At 43.3% G+C, this 21671-nt stretch overlaps 1 protein-coding gene across 3 annotated transcripts in view; it reads left to right on the top strand.

The window, feature by feature from the left end:
• LOC137372944 (P-selectin-like) overlaps window positions 1–19189 on the top strand; it is a 32587-nt gene extending 13398 nt beyond the window's left edge. The window contains exons 4-10 of one of the 3 annotated variants that reach the window (XM_068037480.1): window positions 510–617; window positions 1630–1815; window positions 2472–2657; window positions 4138–4323; window positions 12540–12656; window positions 17554–17580; window positions 18853–19188. In XM_068037480.1, the coding sequence (XP_067893581.1) occupies window positions 510–617; window positions 1630–1815; window positions 2472–2657; window positions 4138–4323; window positions 12540–12656; window positions 17554–17579 (809 nt within the window). In that variant the 3' untranslated portion in view covers window position 17580; window positions 18853–19188. Of the gene's footprint in view, window positions 1–509; window positions 618–1629; window positions 1816–2471; window positions 2658–4137; window positions 4324–12539; window positions 12657–17553; window positions 17581–18852 lie in introns of all 3 variants that reach the window. The other 2 variants (XM_068037481.1, XM_068037482.1) reach the window with 2 other exon arrangements.
• The last annotated feature ends 2482 nt before the right edge of the window (window positions 19190–21671 follow it).

Genomic DNA, 21671 nt, shown 5'->3' on the forward strand with positions numbered 1-21671 from the left:
CCAACTACACATCGAGCCACTAGTGCTGTAAGAAAAATGTCTTTACTCAAAGGATGTTAAATGTTAGGAATAATCTTTCGGAATAAGCATGAATGCCACAGATGCATGGTGCACTTACTGATGGTGTTATAGGCTTTAGGATTAGGAAGCTGGAGACAGTGTCTGGAGCCCAGTCAATACAAAATGAGCATCTGGATAATAAACTGTGGTGGTGCACACTGGGTGAAATTCTCACTTCTGTAATCATTGTTTCATTACAGAGGGGGCCCTTGCGCGGGGGTGGTAGTACATATCAAAAATTTGGGTATTCAGTGCCAATGACTTTCCGACTATTAAAATGCATGTTGGGAAACTCCTAGGCAGTGCATACCTAAATTTGATGATTTGTGCTCCCACAGCATGAGGCTTATTGTTAGGTACACAGACACGTAAAATGACCCCCTTTAAGTTTGCCCCCTAAAGCCTTGTTTGCCTGCACATACATGGATTTATTTTGGTTTTTCTAACAGCTTCTTGCAAGCCTACTTCATGCAGTGATCACGGAGAATGTGTGGAAATTATTGGAAATTATACATGTCAATGCGATGAAGGATTCTATGGAGCAGAATGTGAATCTGGTAAGAACAATGTTATCTATTACTGTGAAAGACTTGAAGGTTGAAATTACATTGTACTGAATTGCTTATCATATTTATACAAAATTATTTTCTCCTTTGCTTTAACAAAGCTTGGAATCATTTATTATTGTGTGTGAATTCAACCCACGGCTTCTTGTGTCGTTTTCAAATTTAATATTCTAATTAAAAGATATACATTATGTTGTGTAATAAGCTGTTTTGTGCATTGAGAGGCATTTTGATTCAGGCAGATTCTGCTCCTGGGAGGTGCAAATTGATCTGACACCATCAGTGAATGTTTTAACACCAGAACATTGAACAGTTTCTGAAAGTTCAATAAATTGATCCAATATGTAGAGAGAGAGGCAGAGAGAGCATGAGTGAGAGAGCAAAACAAAGAATAAAAGACAGAGAAAGCAAGAGCATGAAAAAGTAAATAAGAAGGAAAGAGAGAATAAAGAATAAAGAAAAAGCAGAAAGAAAAAGCAAAAAGTAAATAAGGGAGAAAGGGAAAGAAAAAGAGAGCAAGAGCCAGTTTACTGAAATGAAGAATTCCCAGTGTGAGGAATCATATCCTTACACTCTGATGCTTAATATATCAAAACACTGGCATGGCTGCACCATCCCACCACTGAGAAACTGATATTAAATTAGTTCTGAAAATATCTATCAATAAATAACAATTTAAATCCGGATGTCACAGCGCTGCAAAGCATTGAGCACCTTCACACTGTGCAATTATATGGAGAGGAAGGAGGAAAGGTCAGTAGGATGCTACCTCAGTGCTCTCATGTACCTCACAGTAGCCATTCGCTGAGCTGCACCATGAGAGGCATGGTCACCTGCCCGCCTCTTAGAGGCCGAAGGTGCATGGGTTAAAGATGAATGAGGACTTCAAAAAATATAAACCTGGAAAAAAATAAATTGAATGCTTTTATAAGTACACACCAAAATCAAAATACAAACTTTATTACACAATAACTAACACATCTTTCCAATATCTCCTGTCCAGTTGAACAGTGTGTCACTCTCGATGTTCCTAACCAAGCGACAATGAACTGCACCCATCCTCATGGAAACTTCAGCTTCAACTCCATATGTAATTTCCACTGTGCAGCAGGGTTTACAGTGCAGGGGTCACAGATTCTCCGGTGCAATTCAATAGGAATGTGGACAGCAGAGACACCCAGCTGTGCAGGTACAGGGCCAAGCAAGATTCACTGATAGAAAGAGAAAATTCAGAAGCAGATTTTTGAACGTGTTAACAAGAATATCTGAATAACAGTAACTTTTTGTGTGTTTGTGTATACGTCATTGGGTAAATTCACCAATGCAGCACTTGCATCAAGGAGGTACACTTGAAGATAGCGCAGGTCAGAGAATCAGAACTAGCATTGTTGCCTTATCTCTGACTGACACTCCTTTCCAGTGTGGTCCCCCATCGGGGAGTGGCAGCAGTGAATTTACTGTCAAGTGTCTTAACTTATATTTCAGCTTTGAAATGTGGAAGTCATGAGGTTCCTGGACAAAGGTTCAAGAATTGTTCTCATCCCATCGAAGATTTCATTTACGACTTAACATGTGACATCAGTGGCTAAAAGAATTTTACATATGTTATTTCCAATTAATTTATAATATAGATAGGCATATTCTGAGATAAATCTGTTTATTATTCATTACCAGTCAAAACACTTTTTCTAAAGGATTCCACAATTTAAATTGTAATTCTTATTAATAAAGATTAAGAAAAGCTTCTCATCTTTAAGGTACTGTGGAAAGTGCATTGAGACATTCCTGCTTGGTAAGTTTTTACAGAAATGCAAATATTATTCAACTCTAAATCTTCCATTCCAGCTGTGAAATGTGAAGTTCCAAAGATTCCTAGAAATGGGAACAGGAACTGTTCCCACCCGATTGGAAATTTCAGTTACTGCTCAACTTGTGACTTTGGCTGTGTGGAAGGTTTCTCATTGAATGGGTCAGTGAGTCTTCAGTGTGAGGAGTCTGGAATATGGTCATCACCAATACCAACCTGTGAAGGTAGTGTGTGAACTAGATTCTGTTTTAATATACGTTCTTGTTTCCATAATTCCACCTCACCCTGCCCCACTGAGGGTGTTGAATCAAAGTCGGGTTCAGGTCAGTATTGATCTTGTGTTGGAACTGGAGAGAGAAAATTGAAAGAAAAATAAATTAAAAATCTCAAACAAAAATAGAAAATGTTGGAAATACTCAGCAGGTCAGGCAGGATCTGTGGAGAGAGAAAGAGTTAACGTTTCATAGGATTTTATGCTGCCCTTGCAGATGGGCATGATGGCGGAGGCAGGGGGAGGTGCAAAAAAAAGCAAGGGGCGCCGTTGCCAATGTTGCCAGGGCCCCCTGACATTTTGTTTGGGACGTGGAAGGCCCGGGATGGTCTTCCCATGCCAGGCTAATTGAGGCCCTTAAGCAGCCAATTAATGGCCACTTAGTGGCCTCTTCTTGCCTCCACCGCAATTTTGTCGAGGACGGAGGGACCCGCCACCATGGGGTGACACTGCCAGTTGAGACCTGGCAGCCTCCTAGCGAAGTCACGGGAGCTCCTCCTTTGGAAACAATCCATGACCCTGGAGGCCCCCCCTAGTAGTAATGGCCACCTCCACCCCCCCCCCCACCCCAGGAAGAATGTCACCCCACCCCCACCTTGTCACCAGGGCCTGCCAGAGTGGCCTGGTGACCCTGACCCCACTTACCTGTCCTAGGGTCTCCGACGTCCTCAGTTTTGCAGGGCCTCCTCCAGTACCAGCAGTGGCTTCCGTTCCCAATGGTGCTTCCAGTACTGCAGAGCTGCTGGCCTTCCAATTGGCCAGCACCTCTGGAGTTGGGAGTTAGTCCTTGAAAGGAATGGTGCCCCCAATGGCAGGCAGTTAGTTAGCTGCCCACCATTATATTGCACCAGGGGTCTGGCGGAGGGCCGATGCAGCTTCTCCTCCCATCTTCCGGTCTGCCGCTGCAACTCCTGTCACCGGAATAAAGTCCGGCTCATTAATTCTGTTTCTCTCTCCACAGATGCTGCCTGACCTGCTTAGTATTTCCAGCATTTTCTATTTTGTTTCAGATTTCCAGCATCCATAGTATTTTGCTTTTGTTAAAAATCTCAAATATCTGCACTGTTGCCTTGCTGTTACCTCATTGTAGTTTTTCAAGAAAAACTGTAATTTCACCAAGTTCACAGTCCAGTGGCCCAGGGATTTCTTTTGCCTCTGTCCATGCCAACAGTGTTGGTGTGAATGAGTTATGAAGGTCATTCCAGGAAGTGAATAAACAATTGGAATTCATCTTTACTGGTCTTTGATGTTATTGTGCTGGGGTTTCAAATATGTGTATAACATAATATTGGTGAGTGATCTTCTCCCATGTGTGTAATACCAGTCTCTTAGATACCAGTCTCTTATTTCCTGCTGTTGTCTAATGTTAAACAGCAGAAAATATATCCTTTCCGCTCTAGAACGATTATTCAATTTTCAGTCTTCTATTCCAGCTGTGACATGTGACGTTCCAACTATTACTAAAAATGGGAACATTAACTGTTCCCATCCAATTGGAAACTTCAGTTACCGCTCATCTTGTGACTTTGGCTGTGTGGAAGGTTTCTCATTGAATGGGCCTGCAAGTGTTCAGTGTGAGGAGTCTGGAACATGGTCATCACCAATACCAACTTGTGAAGGTAGAGTGTAAACCAGATTCTGTTTTAATATATGTCCTTGTTTCCATAATTCCACCCCACCCCGTCCACTGAGGGTGTTGAATCAAACTGGGGTACCGATCAGTATTGATCATGAGTTTTATATTTTAAAAAACAATTTAAAAATCTCAAATGTCTCATTCACCATCACTGGTCCTAGATGTTATTGTACTGGGGTTTCAAATAAATATACAGCATAACATCGTTAGGCGTAATACCAGTCTCTTGGGATATTTTCCCCCATTGTCTTACATTAGTAATTGTCAGATAATAGATCCTTCCTATACTATTTTAGAACTGTAACATAATTTCCTTATTTTACTCAGAGTAATCAAAACCTTATTTCTAATAATTTATACTGCATGAGCAACAGTCGTATTAAGGTAAATTGTAGGTATGTCGGGAATTGTAGTATGGAGCTTCTACTCTGCACCTAATAATAAGCTTCTTTTATTTGGGTTTAACCTTTTATGTTCTTAACTGTTACAATATTTATTACTTGAAATTGTTCTTGATTTACAATAACTGGCAGACACTACATTGACAAGGTACAGTGTTAGTATAGTATGCATGGCATCTCGTAGTGCTGGATGACCCTGGGGATTGATTCCTGTGAATTGCAACAGCAACTGTGCTCATTCCCCTATTGGTGCCTGGTGAGTTTTGTTTATGCCACCAGGGCTTTGAAAGTTCTTAAATTCAGTGGGAAGGAGCACATTCCAAATGCTTAGTGCACAGTTTGTGTGGAGGTTACCATTGAGATTTCAACAAGCCCCTAGTGATGATCCAGGAGCTGGGGCCAGCAATCAAAGGGTTTTTCCTGAGTCAGTTTCAGAGCAAACGTGATGTTCTTGGATGGACGTTCTTCCCCAGTGCATCAACAAGGGTAGGCCCACCGGCCACTAGGTTAGTGGAATGCATCACGAGCTGATGTTTGAAGGCAATGCAGGAGTGGGTGAGTCACAAAGGGAAGGCCCAGAAGGCAGTGTGCTGGGCCAGGCTCAAATGGCTTTTTGGTGAATTTATACATGTTAACTTTTTAAGAAGGACTCAAGTTATAGGCATTAACATGAAATGTGTCATGCGTTTCTTTGTGTTATCTTAAGCAACACAAAGAGGTACGTGGATTCCAGTTTCTTTGAAGATCTCTAGAAAGTTTCTTAACAGCTAAACCAGTACATACAATACAGAGCAAACTATTTGCAGAATCTTTGTCCAGCATATTGCAGTGCAGAGTGCCTGTGACTTCTAGTCACAAGACTACATCCTGCTACTTAGCTCCTTAGCATATTAAGTTCTGAAAGGGACTTCACGGTTAAAACGATAATACAACATCCCCTTTTTTTTCCCAAAAATAAAACTCGTATGCTTCAAGTAAAAACACATAAAATTGGATAATATCAAAATTAGTTATACAGGGATAGAGTTGATAAAATTTACAAGTATAAAGATAGGGATTGTGAAATTTACAAGTGCAGAAGCTTAAGTGTCCGTATATTGTTTTGGTGGTTTGACAACTCTTCCAGAATTTGTTATGGTATAACATTTTGGGGATGTGGATTTCACCCTTTGCGGTTCTTGGTTTGCAGACGTGTTGTCGATGTGTTGGTTATTGTCCTGTTGTTCTGTCACACCCTCATCATTGGAGTGTGGTCTTTCGGAGTATTGCACATTTCGCTTAATTGGCTTTGGTTCCTCCTCAACACTGCTCCGTTACGCATTGTAACCTCGTAAGACCTAGGCTCACTGCATACTTTGGATACCTCTGCGGGTAACCATGTTCTCGTTGTGTGGTGTATGACCTTTCATTCTCCCTTGTTTTTTGAGCAGTGTCTCCTGCATCTCAAAGAATTTAGACAGATGACGGCTTGGCAGAATCATTCTCACTTGCCTGCCAAACATGATCTCTGCTGGCGACGGTAAGCCCATATCCATAGGTGTAGCTCTGAGTTATAACATGGCAACACAAAAGTCTTGAATCATTGTCCTACACTTCAGGATAAGTGATGTAACTGTGCAAACCGTTCGCTCGGCAAGACCATTAAATCTAGGGTAATGTGGTCAGGACATCACATGGTTTACGCCCCATTTGGCAAACAAATCCCTGAAAGGTCTGCCTGTATACTGTGGCCCATTGTCAGAAATAATTTCTTCAGTTGCACAAAACAGACTGAATATGGCACTCAATGTGTCTGTGACAGCTGCGCTTGAAGTGTCTTTTACCTGTCTGAAACTGGAAATTTGGAGAAATAATCGGTAACTAAGATGAAGTTGTCTCCATTCACGATAAATAGATCAGTGGCGATTTTAGACCAAGGGACTGACAAACTCTTGTGAGGGTGTAGAGGTTCTTTATGCTGTTGTGACTGGTGGCTCTGGCATGCCTCACACATCCTCACTAACTTTTCAATGTCACCATTGATTCATAGCTAATAAACAGAGTCTTGTGCCAGTCATCTCATTTGCTCTAAACCCATATGACCTTGGTGAAGTTGTGACAAGATGCCCTGTCGGAGAACTTTGGGCACAATCACTTGTTTTCCTTTGAAGGTGACGCCTCTCGAGATACTGAGTTCATCGCTATAAGGCAAAAAACATCTGAGAGTTTCTGTCACCTCTTTTATCGTATCAGGCCATCCTTCTATGATGACTCTCCACAGTACCTTCAGTTGTGGGTCTTGGCTGTTTCTGATTGCAGTTGAGGATGTGACAGAATTGTTTCCTCTCTGAGGTGCAGTACGGCATCACCTTTGAAATCTCCAATGGCGTCGAACCTGTCTGGGTACATTTGTTGTAATGCAGGTACTGCTGTAACGGATACCTTGTGATCTCATGGAGAGTCACAATGTTGAGGTACGTACATGCTGGTAGTCCTGCCACTGCTGGTCCACTGATGTCTACCAGGTAAAATATTTGTGGTTTCCATGTCAACTTTCCATAGCTACATTGCATTGTTAGTGTGCCACTTCAAGGGATGGGTGACCCATTGTATGCAGATAGCTTTGCAGTTGTCAGTTGTATCATTGATTTCCAATGACTCCGGTGCATATCCTTCAGGATTAGGACTGGTAGGATATTTGCACTAGCTTTGGTGTCAATCTTAACCCTAAGTATGTGTTTGCCAGCTTTCTTTGGGCACATGAAGTTAATAGTAGTGAAAGCTTCCAGTTGTTTGACTTCATCAACATGATGTGTCAGGCTCACAATGTGAAACGTCTGCTCATCTTTTGACTGATGGCTTCTCGCTAAGTCTTGTCTCGGCTCTGTTTCACTGTGGACTTTGTGTATCGGCTTGCATTTACGCAGGTCTCTGGCACTTTAATTGCTTCTGTTGCCCTGTTTTCTGTTTGTTTGTGTTCTACTGTGACTTCTGGCTGCATTTTTGGAGCCAGATTTCTTGCATGGGGGCGCCCAGTGTCCTTTTGCACCGCATACCTTGCACAGATCTTGAAATGCAGGACATCTTTGCGGTGAGTGGGACAAACCACACTTACCACACAGCTTGTTTGCTTATTGTGACCTGGTTACCGTGCCGATACTGTTGGCTGCACCTAGTGCTTTGCAGATGCTTTTGTCCGGCTATAATGGCTTCATATTTCCTGCCATCTACTAGCAGCACATCAATTCTGTGACCTTTCTTTTTTCCCCAAGAGGTCTTTTTGAAACGCTTCAATAAATGTCGAGACAATCACCAGCTCTATTATTCACTCCGACAGTTCAGTTTCTGAAAAATCGCATTCATTGCTCTTACTAGGGGATCTACTGATGAGATGATCTATTAATTCCTGTGGCTGTTGCCTGTAGGACATCAATTCTAAAATTCACTCTGACCCGAAGCTGATCATCTAGCACTATCCATATCTTTGTGGTATCTTTCTGGTACTCTTCAGATAAGCCAGAGGTATTGACTCTGTGTAACCCCTCATTTTCAACTGCTATCAGTATTTTCATGGCCTGCTTCTCTGGTGTGAGAGATTTCCAGGATTTTGACCCAGCAACAATGAAGGAACGGCAATATAATTCCAAGTCAGGATGGAGTGTGGCCTGGAGGGGAATTTGCAGGTAGTGGTGTTCCCATGCATCTGCTGCCCTTGTCCTTCTAGGTGGCAGAGGTCGCGGGTTTGGAAGGTGCTGTCTAAGCCTTGGTGTGTTGCTGCAGTGCATCTTGTAGATGGTACACACTGCTGCCACTGTGCGTTGGTGGTGGAGGGAGTGAATATTTGTGAATGGGATGACAATCAAGTGGGCTGTTTTGTCCTGGATGGTGTCAGGCTTCTTGAGTGTTGTTGGAGCTGCACCCATCCAGGCAAATGGAGGGTATTCCATCAGACTCCTGACTTTTGCCTTGTAGATCACGGACAGGCTTTGGGGGGTCAGGAGGTGAGTTACTCGCCGCAGGATTCCTAGCATCTGCCCTGCTCTTGTAGCCACTGTATTTATATGGCTACTCCAGTTCAGTTTCTGGTCAATGGTAACCCCCCCAGGATGTTGATAGTGGGGGACACAGTGATGGTGATGCCATTGAATGTCAAGGGGAGATGGTTAGATTCTCTCTTGTTGGAGATGGTCATTGGCTAGCACTTGTGTGGCATGAATGTTACTTGCCACTTATCAGCCTGGATATTGTCCATGTCTTGCTGCATTTCTACACGGATCTGAGATGTTTGATCTCCAACAGCCACAGCCATCTTTCTTTGTGCTAGGTACGACTCCAACCAGTGGAGAGTTTTCCCCCCGATTCCCATTGACTCCAGTTTTGCTAGGACTCCTTGATGCCATACTCGGTCAAATTCTGCCTTGATGTCAAGGGCAGTCACTCCACCTCACCTCTTGAGTTGAGTTCTTTTGTCCGTGTTTGAACCAAGGCTGTAATCAGGTCAGGAGCTGAGTGGCCCTGGCGGAACCCAAACTGAGCGTCACTGAGCAGGTTATTGCTAAGCAAGTGCTGCTTGATAGCACTGTTGATGACACCTTCCATCACTTTACTGATGATTGAGAGTAGATTGATGGGGCAGTAATTGGATGGGTTGGATTTTGTGTACAGGACATACTTGGGCAATTTTCCACATTGCTGGGTAGATGCCAGTGTTGTAGCTGTACTGGAATAGCTTGGCTAGAGGCACAGCAAGTTCTAGAGCACAGGTCTTCAGTACTATTGCTGGAATGTTGTCAGGGCCCATAGCCTTTGTAGTATCCAATGCCTTCAGTCGTTTCTTGATATCACGCAGAGTGATGCTGGGGACCTTAGGAGGATGCTGAGATGGATCATCCACTCGGCACTTCTGGCTGAAGATTGTTGCAAATGCTTCAGCCTTATCTTTCGCACAAATGTGCTGGGCTCTCCCGTCATTGAGGATGGTGATATTTGTGGAGCCATCTCCTCCAGCAAGTTGTTTAATTGGCCACCACCATTCACGACTGGATGTGGCAGGACTGCAGAGCTTAGATCTGATCCGTTGGTTATGGGATCGCTTAGCTCTGTATATTGTATGCTGCTTACGCTGTTTGGCACGCAAGTAGTCCTGGGTTGTAGTTTCACCAGGTTGATTTTGAGGTATGCCTGGTGCTGCTCCTGGCATGCCCTCCTGCACTCCTCATTGAACCAGGGTTGATTCTCCGGCTTGATAGTAATGGTAGAGTGGGAGATATGCCAGGCCATGAGGTTACAGATTGTGGTTGAGTACAATTCTGCTGCTGCTGATGGCCCACAGTGCCTCATGGATGCCCAGTTTTGTATTGATAGATCTGTTCAAAATTTATCCCATTTAGCATGTTGGTAGTGCCACCCAACACAATGGAGGGTATCCTCAATCTGAAGACGGAACTTTGTCTCCGCAAGGACTGTGCGGTGGTCACTCCTACCAATACTGTCATGGACAGATAGAACATAGAACATAGAACAGTACAGCACAGTACAGGCCCTTCGGCCCACGATGTTGTGCTGAGCCTTTAACCTACTCTAAGATCAAACTACCTACATACCCTTCATTCTACTATCATCCATGTACCTATCCAAGAGTCGCTTAAATGTCCCTAATGTATCTGCTTCTACTACCACCGCTGGCAGTGGGATGGTGATTGTGGTGTCTGGGGTATTGTCTGTAAGGTATGATTCAGTGAGTATAACAAATTCAGGTTGTTGCTTGATTAGTCTGTGGGACAGCTCTCCCAACTTTGGCACAAGCCCTCAGATGTTAGTAAGGAGGACTTTGCAGGGGCAACAGGGCTGGGTTTGCCGTTGTCGTTTCTGGTGCCTAGGTCAATGTCGGGTTGTCCGTCCAGTTTCATTCCTTATTGACTTCGTAGTGGTCAGATACAACTGAGTGGCTTGCTAGGCTATTTCAGAGGGCATGTAAGAGTCAACCACATTGCTGTTGGCCTGGAGTCACATTTAGGCCAGACTAGGTAAGGACAGCAGATTTCCTTCCCTAAAGGACATTAGTGAACCAGATGGGTTTTTACAACAGTCAACAATGGTTTCATGGCCATCATTAGACTAGCTTTTAATTCCAAATTTAATAATTGAATTCAAATTCCACCTTCTGCCATGGTGGGATTCAAACCCATGTCCCCAGAACAATACCCTGAGTTTCTGGGTTACTAGTCTGGTGACAATACCACTATGCCACTGCCTCCCCGTTCATGCTGGGAAATCTGATATGCACCCTTCTGCTGTTCTTTTGCCTTGTTCGGACACTATGGATATGCAAAGATGTTTCAGAAATCCTATTACTATAAGGATACTCTGTATGTGCCTCCAGCAGTGTATCTGCTGTGCTTTCTGCTTTATGTTTCACTTTGTTTAGTTCTGTATGTGTCTTCACCATTGTACTTATTATGACTTTTCTATTTGTGATTTAAAACTGTTCTATTGATTCTAGGCTGTTCCCAATCACAGTCCGCTCTTTTTTTCTTGTTTGAATTTAGGCGTGCTTTTTCTTTGTTTTGTGCGGGGCTCCCAATAGCCCTTTAAATTTTAAATAGCACAGTCCCAACTCAGCTGGCTGCTTGCCCAGGCCAAATATATTCACAATTTGTGGAGTAAGTAAGCCTTATTTTCTTCTGTTTTTTGTACTACGGGAACTTCTGACTTCTGGTACTGCTTCTAAATCTTATTTGCTATTTCACCCATAGCCTTCAAGCTTGTATCTTGTCTTTTAAAGAAAGCAATCACCACTGTACACCACTGTTGCCACCATGTCATGCATTTCTTTGTGTTATCCTAAGCAACACAATGAGGTACGTGGATTCCAGTTTCTTGAAGATCTCTAGAAGGTTTATTAACAGCTAAAACTAATACAATACAGAGCAAACTATATACAGAACCTTTGTCCAGGGTTTTGCAGTGTAGAGTGCCTGTGGCTTCTAGTCACAAGACTACATCCTGGTATTTAACTCATCAGCATACTAAGTTCTTAAAGGAACATCACTCTTAAAGCGATCAAACAACAAGTGGCTCACATCCTGACTCTTCAAAGCCTTTTCACCATCTACAAGGCACAAGTCAGGGGTGTGATGGAATATTTTCCACTTGCCTGGATGGATGCAACTTCAACAACACTGAAGAAGCTTGACACAATCCAGGACAAAGCAATCTGTTTGATCAGCACTTCACCACTGTGGGTGAATATCAATGTGCCATGTATACAATACTATTTTCACTGTGAACTGTGAAAAAGTCCCGCTAAAATTAAACACCCAGCCGAAACACACCACTGAATCATAGCTACATTGTGTATTATCTACAGGCAACTATGCAGTAACTCACCAAGGTTTCTTCAGCAGCTCCCTCTAAAACTGTAATCTCCTTTAACATCCAGAAGGGTAAGGGCAATGAGTACATGGGAACACCATCACCTTCAAGTTCAGATGCCCATTCTATTCCCATGTGGGGTACCACAGCCCAGTCCCATCCTGTCCTCACATATCTCAGATCTACTCATCTATTTTCCAGCAGCAGTAATTGGATAATGATCAGCAGTTGGGCTACTGGCTGGTTATTTTTTTCTTCTGCCTCCCTCAGTGATGCTGAAGCTAATTCAAGCGCCTCTGCCTACATTTTAGCTGAGATTAGTTGACAGTCCAGACCACCAAACATAAGTTCCTGCACTGTCCAACTCAGCCCCAAACCATAACTTCATGTCCTTTCTCTTTTCTGTATTCTAGCCATCATATTTGCAGTTTTTTTCCTGTTTTAGGCAGTCCGCAGGAACAACACATATCTACGGAATTTATCAGTACTGCCGCTGCTTTATCAGCCTGCTTAATTTCTGTGCCTTTTGGTGTCTGGATTATCAAACACTATCGAAAGAAAGGTAATGCTTTTTTAAAATTTCACCTTTTTATTCTTTGATGGGTTATTACCCAAATTTCTCTCTCTACACATTTTGTGTGGCAATTTTGTCCATGGGCTATTAATATAACTGGGAAAGATTTACTAGCTTAATGAATAATTGATGACCAAATGGAAATGATGCAGGTTTATGGTCAGATTGTCTGCCCAGACAGGGAATGATGTCTGATGCCGGGCAAAACCTGAAAGCAAGGGTGAAATAGTATGCAAAAATACAATGCTGGTAATTTGCAGTCTGCGACAGGAAAAAGCAGAGGGCCTCATTTCAAAGCTTTGGAGTTGTTACCTAGTCAAACACAGCAGTCATTTTACACACTAACAGATTTTGCTTTGCGTACCCATGGTTAGACTTCCACTTGTCCTTAGACTTTCTATGGGTTTTGCATGGCAAGTTATTGTCAGTAGGATGTCCAACCAGGGCACCTGGGAAGAGGACGAACAACTGTGTATTTCCTTAACCATGCAAACTGAGCAGCTCAGTCTGAACAAGGAAGTATAACTTCGAGTAGTAAATTCAATGTCAAATCAGGTACAGAAAATGAAGTAAAGAGAGGAAAAGAACGATTGGATGGAGAGAGAGATAAAAGAGACAGAAAAAGTTTAAAAAACAGAAATTAGTTAACCTTTTTAAAATCTCTAACACTAATTAAAAGCTGAAGGAATAAGACTCTACACTTGTAAAAGTTAATTTTCAGTTCGAGAAAGGAATGGATAAGCTCTTTCTGTTATGAGTTTAGTGTGTATCTGCAACATCAGTGCAGGCACTTCATATCATTCCATACATTTGAACGGGGAGCCAGACGACAAGATGCCATTTTTGTTTCCTTATGGAGGAATGGCACACCTCCGACCGCAACTTCCAGATTTTCATATTTAACTGTGCATCTCCACTTGCTGTAAGTTGCTGTCTAATTTGCCCATAAATAAGCACTGTTAGCCCCACCAGGGACTTCCAGCAGGGAGGTTATGATGGATCTGTATAAAATGCTAGTTAGGCCACAGCTGGACTACTGTGTACAGTTCTGGTCACCGCAATATAGGAAGGATGTGATTGCACTGTAGAGGGTGCAGAGGAGATTCACCAGGATGTTGCCTGGTTGGAGCATTTCAGCTATGGAGAAAGACTGGATAGGCTAGGGTTGTTTTCCTTAGAGCAGAGAAGGGTGAGGGGGAACCTGATTGAGGTATACAAAATTATGAGGGGCATTGATAGGATAGATAGGGAGAAACTTTTTCCCTTAGCAGAGGGATCAATAATCGGGGGCATAGATTTAAGGTAAGGGCAGGAGGAGTAGAGGGGATTTGAGGAAAAGTTTTTTCACCCAGAGGGTGGTTGGAATCTGGAACACACTACCTGAAGAGGTGGTAGAGGCAGGAACCCTCACAACATTTAAGAAGTATTTAGATGAGCTCTTGAAATGCCATAGCATACAAGGCTGCGGGCCAAGTGCTGGAAAATGGGATTAGAATAGATAGGTGCTTGATGGCTGGCACAGACACGATGGGCCGAATTGCCTGTTTCTGTGCTGTATAACTCTATGACACTATGATCATTATTATCACAATAAATAGCAGCTCAATCTGTGCTTCTAGTTCTGGGAGGAATGTTGACCAGGACAACTCCAAGTAAAAGGTGTTGCTATGGGTACCCGCGTGGGCCCTAGTTACGCCTGTCTTTTTGTGAGATATGTTGAACATTCCTTGTTCCAGTCCTACTCAAGCCCCCTCCCCCAACTCTTTTTCTAGTACATTGATGACTGTACTGGTGCCGTTTCCTGCTCCCGCCCCGAACTGGAAAACTTTATCAACTTTGCTTCTAATTTCCACCCTTCTCTCACCTTTACATGGTCCACCTCTGACACTTCCCTCCCCTTCCTCGACTTCTTTGTCTCCATCTCTGGGATAGGCTGTCTACTAATATTCATTATAAGCCCATCGACTCCCACAGCTACCTCGACTGCACTTCTTCATACCCTGCCTCCTGTAAGGACTCCATTCCATTCTCCGAGTTTCTCCATCTCCGACGCATCTGCTCTGATGATTCTACCTTCCATGACAGCGCTTCTGAAATGTCTTCCATTTTCCTCAACTGAGGATTCCGCCCCCACTGTGGTTGACAGAGCCCTCAATCGTGTCCGACCCATTTCCTGCACCTCTACCCTCACTCCTTCCCCTCCCTCCCAGAACCGTGACAGGGTTCCCCTTGTCCTCACTTTCCACCCCATCAGCCTCCATATCCAAAGGATCATCCTCCGCCATTTCCGCCACCTCCAGCGTGATGACCCTACCAAAAGCATCTTCCCCTCCCTTCCCCTGTTAGCATTCCGAAGGGATCGTTCCCTCCGCAACTCCCTGGTCCACTCCTTCTATACCCCCATCACCTCATCCCCTTCCCACAGCACCTTCCCCTGCAATCGCAGGAGGTGTAATACCTGCCCATTTACCTCCTCTCTCCTCACTATCCAAGGCCCCAAACACTCCTTTCAGGTGAAGCAGCGATTTACTTGTACTTCTTTCAATGTAATGTACTGTATTCGCTGTTCATAGAGTGGTCTCCTCTACATTAGGGAGTCCTACGCAGACTGGGTGACCGCTTTGCGGAACACCTCCGCTCAGTCCGAAAGCATGACCCCGAGCTTCCTGTTGCTGGCCATTTCAAAACACACCCCTGCTCTCAAGCTCACATCTCTGTCCTGGGATTGCTGCAGTGTTCCAGTGAACATCAACGCAAGCTCGAGGAACAGCATCTCATTTATCGATTAGGCACGCTACAGCCTGCTGGACTGAACATTGAGTTCAATCATTTCAGAGCATGACGGGCCCCCCATTTTATTTTTATTTTTAGTTATTTTTTCTTTTTTCTTTTTATTTTATTTTAGTTTGTTCAGTTTGTTTCTACTGTGCCTACCCACTGTGTTTTTTTCATGTTTGGGCTTGTGGCTGTTCAGTTTTCAGTCCATTAACACCCTATCTGTACTAATGCTTTGTCTTTCAGCACACCATTAACTTATTGTTTGTCTTTGCTCCATGACCTTCTGGTCAGCTATTCTGTGACCTTGTCCAATCAACACCTTCTCTTTTGTTCTCTCTAGCCCCACCCCCACTTTACTTGCTTAAAATCTTTTACATTTCTAATATCTGCCAGTTCTGAAGAAGGGTCACTGACCTGAAACATTAACTCTGCTTCTCTCTCCACAGATGCTGCCAGACCTGCTGAGTATTTCCAGCGTTTCTTGTTTTATTCCAGATTTCCAGCATTCGCAGTATTTTGCTTTTATTCCTTGTTCTTCCAGTAGGATCCACTGGAGGAGACAGATGGGGTCTCAGTTAACAGCACCTTCAATAATGCAGCACTCTCTTAGTACTACATCGGAGCTAAGATAGTTATTCCAAGTCCGGGAGCAGGGATTGAACTCATAACCTTTTGATTCAGACAAACTTAGTTAAACAGACAATCTAGGACTATATGGCTCAGTTTCGATTTTAGCATCTGTTTGCCATTTATTTGACTTTTCTGTGGCTAGTTCCTCTGCAAGTTCATTTTTTTCATTTCATTTAGAGATACAGCACTGAAACAGGCCCTTCGGCCCACCGAGTCTGTGTCGACCAACAACCACCCATTCATACTAACCCTACAGTAATCCCAAATTCCCTACCACCGAACTACACGAGGGGCAATTTACTACGGCCAATTTACCTGCAAGTCTTTGGCTGTGGGAGGAAACCGGAGCACCCGACGAAAACCCACGCGGTCACAGAGAGAACTTGCAAACTCAGCACAGGCAGTACCTAGAATCGAAGCCGAGTCCCTGGAGCTGTGAGGCTGTGGTGCTAACCACTGCGCCACTGTGCCGCCCAAGTTAGATAAGATATCCCAGTTTATTGCATTTAAACTGCCATTTTGAATGGAGTTGCAGGAACAGGAACCTACAAACTTCAAGATTTGCGATTTAAAACAGTTGGCTGAATATCAGGCCTGGAATGGAGTTTGGGGATTCTAAAGATAAGTACAGGTGGAGAATATCAGACAATGAATGCAACGTGACAGATCCTGAGTTGCTTGCACCAAATAAATAAATAATCCTAGAACACAACATGTCAAGCGTGAATAATTTAATTCAGATATTCTCGAGTTTTCCTTGATCTGAATTTACTTTGTAGAAGTTAAGGGTGACATTTTGTATCACCTTTTCTCAGGAGATTAAATGGATGGAGTGGATATTATGATAAAGTGGATTATGGAGTCTGAGTAAGAACTAAGCTTGATATTCTCAATGGCTATTTCTTGATTGCCTGTTTTCTTATGTTCTTACACAATGGAATCTATATTATCTGCAATTGTGAAGGAGATCCCACCTGATGGGTATTGGCGATTAGTGAGTAATCAAAAGTCTGCATTTTGTTTTCTTGAACATTAGATACAGTAATAGCCTTGGAATGTGAATATAAAGCCAAGAGCCATACAAATTACAAAATCTGAATTCAATCTTTCTTGAGCGAGTTTGAGCTAGACAGCAGGATATTGGAGTTATCGAGATGTGCAATAAGGCAGTGTCTTGTGAAAGATTTTTAATTGTGAAAATCCTGGCATATGGCATGATGGGAGATAATGGAAGTTCAACTATAAATTAATTGTTATGTCCTTTGACTAATAAGTTGCAACATTTAAAATAAGAGTCAAATAGAAATGCAATAGCAACGGTGTGGTTTAAAGTCCGTGGAAAGGAGATTTCAGATCTATCACAATGATCAGTTTGTAAGTTATTCCTCAATATACATTGATCCAGATTATTACACAATACTTCAGTTATTTGAGAGCTGAGATATACATGAATATATTTTCTGTTTTTGTCTTCTAGTGATGCAGAGAAACGTTTCAATATAAGGTAATGCTTTTTATATATCTGTGTAAAAAATATTGCAGTCTGATTGCTTGCTCAATATTTGAATAACTGGGTTGGCAAATGGAACTATGACTGTAGCCAGTCAGCTTTCAACTTTAGCTCCTTATATAACTATGTGACTAATTAGGTAGTGCATCTGTTTGGATTGCCAAATGGTAAAACTGCTACCATCTTTCAGACACTTCCAAGTCCCATAAGTTTTCCAGTGACTTTTTAACTCTCACTCTCTATTTCCTATATCTAATTTTTAACAATCTCTTGAACTTTATCTTATTGTCCCTCCCCTTTCATCCTTTTCATTGCTCAGCTGTTCATCCAATTTGTTCCTCCCATTGTTGACCACCTCCTATTTTCACTTATTCTTTTTTCAGGCCTGACAATTATGGAGCTCCTTACCTCCTTCACTCTTTCCTTCCTCCTACAGTCTACAAGCTTGGCATTGTCTAATTGCGGCTTCTTTATTTGTATTGTCTTCTTTCCTCCTCATGTAAACATTGTTGTTGTCCTGGCACTTCCTTTGAATTTATTGATGAAAAGAAAACTTTTGAGCCAATCACATTCATCAATTGCCTCTGTGGTATTTTTGCTCTATCCAACCCGCCCCTTAACTGGCGTGATGGTCTAAGCGTATAACTGGTGTCTTCATGGTATGTGTGATTGGTTTGTGTCATTGTCAGTCACACTGTACAGTTATACAATGGTACCAACAGAAACCTGGGAGCTTCTCACCTGCCTTGATTGGAAGATAGCTCCCAGCATTCAACAAATCAAAACATTTTTTTAAACAGTAGCTAAGAATCCCTCCAGAGGAAACAAAGACTGCTTTCAGGCAACTGGAAACTACCCAAATTGATTATTCCTGGGAATGCTGGATTGCAGGGACTTCTGCTCAATGAGCTGACATTGGAGCCTGGAGATTTGCTTTAAATGATTGACATTGTTAAAGAATGCTTAATTTAAACATCGAACACAGTGGAATCCTGTAAAAGGAAAGAAAAGTCGAGGATTCTTCTGAGGTCTGTTCAGAATTATATACAGGAAAAAATATGGATTGATTTATGTCTTAATATATGTTAACTTCAAATTGTAAATCGAAACTATCAATAGTTATGGTGCAACTAATTAACTGACACCCCTATTAGGTCACCTTTAATGAAGGAAGTGTGCACCATACTTAGTCAATCAGAACACTTTATTTAAAATACTATGATCAAATAATGATAATAGATTCTCAATTTTGCTCCTTTATTACAGGTCTTAAATAGCCTGGCCAACTCAAGACTCAACCAGAAAAAAGGGGAAAGTTCGAAGCCTGAGACACATCCCTTCTTCATAAAGAATTTGAGGCTTTTTGTCACTATTATTCCCCCAAAAAAATGTAAAATGTAAATTTAAAATGATACCGCCCTTTAAAACTGTGGATTGAGATTCTGTTTAAATGTGAAGATATCACACTTAATTTGCTAACAGTGATTGAAAGGAGAGACCAATGTTTATGTCCCATGTTATCGATCATTATTAAGCAGTTTTGGAGATGCAAGCACCTGCCCAATACTACATGAAAGCTAATTCAAATGAAATTGAAATTACCAATAAAATATTGGTAAAATTAATTTCCTTGTTTTTCAGTTTGCTCGGTTGGAGATGAAAACTTATTAGTGACAGAAAGTGCCTCCTTGGATGGCGTAGCTACTAAAAGCAGCGCATAGCTGAGCTGTTCAGAGCAGCAAGTTCCAGACTCAATTCCCACTTTGTGCTGAGACTCCTGATCTGAGCTGATGTACAATACAACCATGCGCCTGAACACTTATGTGCTAGAGAGGAGTAAATAAGCCAGGGATTCCTACTGTTTAATGATATCTAGTTTATGTTTGTGTGTGGACAGGCTGAAGAAAACCTGCAGGCACTCACTATTTAGGCTCCCACATGAAGAATGGGCATTGTGAGAAGTTACCAAAGGGTGTTAGCATCTTGGAACCAGGCACCAGAAGGAGTCAGAGCCGACAGGACAGCAAGAAATGACAATGTTGAAAAAGAATTGAAAGGGAGGAAATTGTATCAGAGCTAGCAACAGACTGAATCTGCATGGGAAATTCTATAGACATGATTTTACTGGCCCCCGGGTGGCGGGCTAGGAGATGGGGAGGGGGCCAGTAAAATGTCAGGGAGCTGCATAGGAGGGCACGCTGATGCATTTCCACTGCCAGGGCATTTTATGAGCAGGAAGGGCAACGACTGGAGGAGGGTGACCAATAAAGGAATGGAACCGGACACACCACCCGGCATTGACCTAGGATCCGGAAACGACAACGGCAAACCCAGGCCTGTCGACCCTGCAAAGTCCTCCTGACTAACAGCTGGGGGCTTGTGCCAAAGTTGGGAGAGCTATCCCACAGACTAGGCAAGCAACAGCCTGACATAGTCATACTCACGGAATCATACCCGACAGACAATGTCCCAGATACTGCCATCGCTATCCCCAGGTATGTCCTGTCCCACCGGCAGGACAGACCCAGCAGAGGTGGTGGCACAGTGGTATACAGTCGGGAGAGAGTTGCCCTGTGAGTCCTCAACATTGCCTCTGGATCCCATGAGGTCTCATGGCATCAGGTCAAACATGGGCAAGGTAACCTCCTACTGATTACCACCTAATGCCCTCCCTTAGCTGATAAGTCAGTACTCCTCCATGTTGAACACCACTTGGAGGAAGCACTGAGGGTGGCAAGGGCGCAGAATGTACTCTGGGTGGGGGACTTCAATGTCCATCACCGAGTGGCTCGATAGCACCACTACTGACCAAGCTGGCCGAGTCCTCAAGGACGTAGCTGTTAGACTGGGTCTGCGGCAGGTGGTGGGGGAACCAACACGAGGGAAAAACATACTTGACCTCGTCCTCACCAATCTGCCTGCTGCAGATGCATCTGTTCATGACAGTTTTGGCAGGGGTGATCACCGCACAGCTCTTATGGAGACGAAGTTCCGCCTTCACGTTGTGGATACCGTCCATCGTGTTGTGTGGCACTATCACCATGCTAAATGGGCTAGATTTCGAACAGATCTAGCAATGCAAAACTGGGCATCCATGAGGTGCTGTGGGCCATCAGCAGCAGCAGAATTGTACTCAACCACAATCTATAACCTCAAGGCCCTGCATATCCCCCAATCTACCATTACCATCAAGCCAGGAGACCAACCCTGGTTCAATGAGGAGTGCAGGAGGGCATGCCAGGAGCAGCACAAGGCATACCTCAAAATGAGGTATCAGCCTGGTGAAGCTACAACAGAGGACTACTTATGTGCCAAACTGCGTAAGCAGCATGCAATAGGCAGAGCTAAGTGATCCCATAACCAACGGATCAGATCTAAGCTCTGCAGTCCTGCCACATCCAGCCGTGAATGGTGGTGGATAATTAAACAACTAACTAGAGGAGGTGGCTCCACGAGTGTCCCCATCCTCAATGATGGGGGAGCCCAGCACATCAGTGTGAAAGATAAGGCAGAAGCGTTTGCAACAATCTTCAGCCAGAAGTGCCTAGTTGATGATCCATCCCAGCCTCCTCCGGAAGTCCCTAGCATCACAGATGCCAGACTTCAGCCAATTCAATTCTCTCCACGTGATATCAAGAAATGACTGAAGGCACTGAATACTACAAAGGCTATGGACCTTGACAATATTCCAGTAATAGTACTGAAGGCCTGTGCTCCAGAACTTGCCACGCCCCTAGTCAAGCTGTTCCAGTACAGCTGCAACACTAACATCGACCCTGCAATGTGGAAAATTGCCCAGGTATGTCCGGTACACAAAATGGAGGACAAGTCCAACCCGGCCAATTACCACCCCATCAGTCTACTCTCAATCATCAGTAAAGTGATGGAAGGTGTCATCAACAGTGCCATCAAGCAGCACTTGCTCAGCAATAACCTGCTCAGTGACGCTCAGTTTGGGTTCCGCCAGGGCCACTCAGCTCCTGACCTGATTACAGCCTTGGTTCAAACATGGACAAAAGAGCTGAACTTAAGAGGTGAGGTGAGAGTGACTGTCCTTGACATCAAGGCAGCATTTTACCGAGTAT

This window comes from Heterodontus francisci, chromosome 8 (assembly GCF_036365525.1).
Source record: "Heterodontus francisci isolate sHetFra1 chromosome 8, sHetFra1.hap1, whole genome shotgun sequence".
In the NCBI taxonomy this organism is placed as follows: Eukaryota; Metazoa; Chordata; class Chondrichthyes; order Heterodontiformes; family Heterodontidae; genus Heterodontus; species Heterodontus francisci.